General features: G+C 37.7%; 1 protein-coding gene across 1 annotated transcript in view; it reads left to right on the top strand.

The window, feature by feature from the left end:
* The window catches only part of zc3h3 (zinc finger CCCH-type containing 3), a gene marked incomplete at its 3' end in the record, with an annotated part of 16,518 nt that overhangs the window by 12,782 nt on the left and 284 nt on the right, over positions 1 to 3,452 (top strand). The window contains 1 exon segment of the mRNA XM_014032632.1: positions 619 to 688. Within this exon segment, the coding sequence (XP_013888086.1) occupies positions 619 to 688 (70 nt within the window).

Here is a 3,452-nt window from a genome sequence, read left to right as displayed (position 1 = left end):
ATATTATTATTAATAGTTTTAATGATTTCTACGTCGTCAGTCCAGTTACTAGTAATAGATAATCCAGACTCTTGACCGTTTAGCGTTAGCCGTTAGCTTCTCCAGCCAATCACACGGTCACGTGGTTTTTACGCACTCCAGTTCTATAGAACCTCCTTGGTTCTGGTTCACATATATAATTAGGGTTGGGCATAATTGTATCATGTCGATTAATCATCAGAAAAACATTAATCGATTATTTTTGGGCACTTGACGATTAATACAATTAATAACACCAGTCCGCTCAAAGCTCCTCTCTGCTTCCAATATGACGAACGTTAAAAAAGGTTATCATAACTCCAGTTTTTATTTATCTATCAACACAATTTAAAATTTGACATAAAGCCTGAAGTCTGTAATTTTGACATAATTTGGAACTTTTTTTACAAAGAGCAAATCTTTCCCACTAAATTGGTCATGTGACTTGGACATACGGGTGTTCAGGGACTCTATGGCATTAATCGCCAAATGAATTGTTATCGGCTAAATACCACAATTAATCGTGATTAATTATTTTGCCAATATTGCCCAACCCTATATGAAATGTAGCTTTTGAAGTTTTGCTGTTTGTTTCTGCAGGTTTCTCAGAGGAACATGCAAACAGGCGGACGGCGCCTGCCCCTTCTCCCATAAGATCTCCAAAGAGAAGGTAAGGTGTTCGCCCGTCTCYACGGTGCAGCTTTGTGTTTCGTGGGTTTGCAGGCGAAGGCCAGGCCTGGCTGGGCTGTGAGGGAACAAGAGGACCATGTTGGGTCCAGTCCTCGTGGATCGTGTTCACCCTCCTGGCTCTGCTCCTGTTTCCATGGGCAGGAGGAAGTGAGGAGGAGCGGAGCTGGTGGCTCATTTAAACCTTTATTTTCTCTTTAAAGGTGTAAAGCTAAACCAGCTTCAGACACAGCTGAGTTACATTTTCAGGTTTTCTTTGAAGGTTTTTATGGATCCATAAAACTTAACTGTAAATTGTGACRCTTCACAGCATCCACACTACTGAGATCATTATTTCTTCTGTACGTTTTTCAGCATCTCACCCGTTACACAATTTTTGTGTTATTTTAACAATTCATATATGAAAACATTCAGTTCATTTATGGCAATCCTGCTATGACCTTTGGTATAATAATAATAATAATAATAATAATAATAATACATTTTATTTGGAGGCGCCTTTCATGGCACTCAAGGACACCGTACAATTTAAATACAATGCAATAAAACAAAAAGAATAAAGCAAAAAATAAAATATCAATAAGACACCATAGTTTATATAACAATTAACAAATAAAAACATTGTATAAAACAAAACATCCTACAAAAAGTAGGGTTAGTGGGAGATGGTGATTAAACTGAATAAGCCTGTTTAAAGAGAAGAGTTTTAATCTGTGATTTAAAAATGAAGATATATCAGCTATTTTCACTTTTTTAGCCACTTTTTTGCCATTGAAAATGAATGGAGGTGTTTTCAACATCCATATAATCCTTTAAAATGTTTTTAAATCTTTACAGCGCCTTACGCCCTTTTTGTTCCGGTTCTGCTCTTTTTCACTTTCTTGTGCTAATTTTAGCGACTTTTTTTTGTTGTTAATTTTAGCTTTTTTCCCCCCACTATTTTAGCTAAAATTCAGGCACTTTCTGAATATTCTGCGTTATTCTACTTTTTTGCGCTTCATTTCTTGCTAATTTGTGCAAATTCTCCTTCTTACATGTGCCTTCTGCTATTTTCAGCTACTTTTTTGCAACGTTAGCTAATTTTCAACATTTAATAGCTGAAATTAACTCTTTTAAGCTAAATACACAGATTTTGTAGCTGTTATAATTTGGGTGCTAATTCCAACTTGTGGCTGCTACATTTATGCTAATTTTAGTTAGGGTATTTTTTTGCTAGAATTTTGCAAATTCTTTTGCTTTTTTCTACTGTTTGTGCCKTTTTTGCAAATTTGTGCTATTTATGTTTCTTAGATGTTTTCTGCAATATTCAACAATTTTAGCTATTATCTTTTAGCTGTTTTCTACTTTGTCAGCTATATTTTTGTTCCTTTTTACTGTTTTTCCTGCAAAGTTAGGCTGTTATGGTAATATTTATTTAACAAAGACAGAAATACGTAGTCCAAGAGTGAAGGTACTCCGTGAGATGATCAGCTGAGTTTTATTGCAACAACAGGAAACACAGAGAACAACCTGGCCTGTCTCTGTGCCTCTGCTTCTCTCTGTCACTGTCTCTCCACACTACTGTTGAACTGTTGTTAAAACAATTTACCATAAAAAGGTTCTTTTCATCCAGCTGGAGTCACGGTCCTAAGCAGTCCTGCTCTCACTCGTATCAGTCCACCTGCAATGTGGCCTTGGTCCGTCGATCTCCTAGTGGATCCTGYTGACAACGCCAATTTCTGTTGTCGCATGATTTACCAAGAATGCAGAAACACGTTGGAATAATGCACAGAGAGTCTGCGTGTATGGTCGTCAAATGATTTAATTCTGAGCGACAAACAAACAGGACTCAATCAGGAAGCTCTGTCGGCTTGTGTCTGACTTCGTCAGCAGACACAGCCAGTAATATAACATTATGTTAACACCATGTGACAGTTTACAACCAACCACAGATCGACAAATGTACTGTCCAGCCTATCACAGGGCTCTCAGCTCAAAGAGTTTCTTATCAAACAAGAGAGGTCAGTCCGTTGCGGAGTCCTGTTGTCTGGGCCAACACAGATTAACACTGAACATGAGATATATGAATACTGGACAGCTTCAAGGTGAAACAGATAGATAATTAGTCCATAACAAGGCTTTTTTGCTTCTTTCAACTGTTTGAATCTGAACTCGCATTAACACTTTCCTTATTAAACATTTTCAGCTCAGTTTTAACAGCGTTCAGCTTAAGTTTTCAACAAGAAGCATTCACACTAGCATTTTCGCAGGAAATGCAATTTCTCTAGTTAAACGAATTAACAGAACAGGTGTGTTAGCACAAGTCATCACCAGAGAGGCAGGACTACTGACCGTCAATCCTCTAAGGGTCAAAGGTCATTTAGGCTCCATCATTCAAAAGAAACGAGAAACATTTTTGAAAAGCTGCCAATCTTCCTGGGAGTGAACGTCCCAGCAAATTCACCATGAAGGTCAGACTGTACAATGCTCAGGGAAAACGGCTTGTTTTTGGAAGCGCTGAAGGAGAACTCCTCTTTAAAACCAGACAAAAGTAGAGATCTTTACCCAGAATGCACAGCAGCATGTCAGCTCAAACCATGGAGGCGTACAGAACAGCTGCAGTGATCTGCTGCAGGCAAGAGTCCGGATTTACCATTACTGTACATGTTGGTGACCTGCTGAAAGAAAAGGACTGACATGTAGAAATCAGGAAAACTATTAATAATAATATATTTTTAAAATATTATTATTATTTTAGAGCGTATTAG

Source organism: Austrofundulus limnaeus, unplaced genomic scaffold (assembly GCF_001266775.1).
Source record: "Austrofundulus limnaeus strain Quisiro unplaced genomic scaffold, Austrofundulus_limnaeus-1.0 Scaffold1500, whole genome shotgun sequence".
Classification (NCBI taxonomy): Eukaryota; Metazoa; Chordata; class Actinopteri; order Cyprinodontiformes; family Rivulidae; genus Austrofundulus; species Austrofundulus limnaeus.
This window is presented reverse-complemented; position numbering and strand designations above follow the sequence as displayed.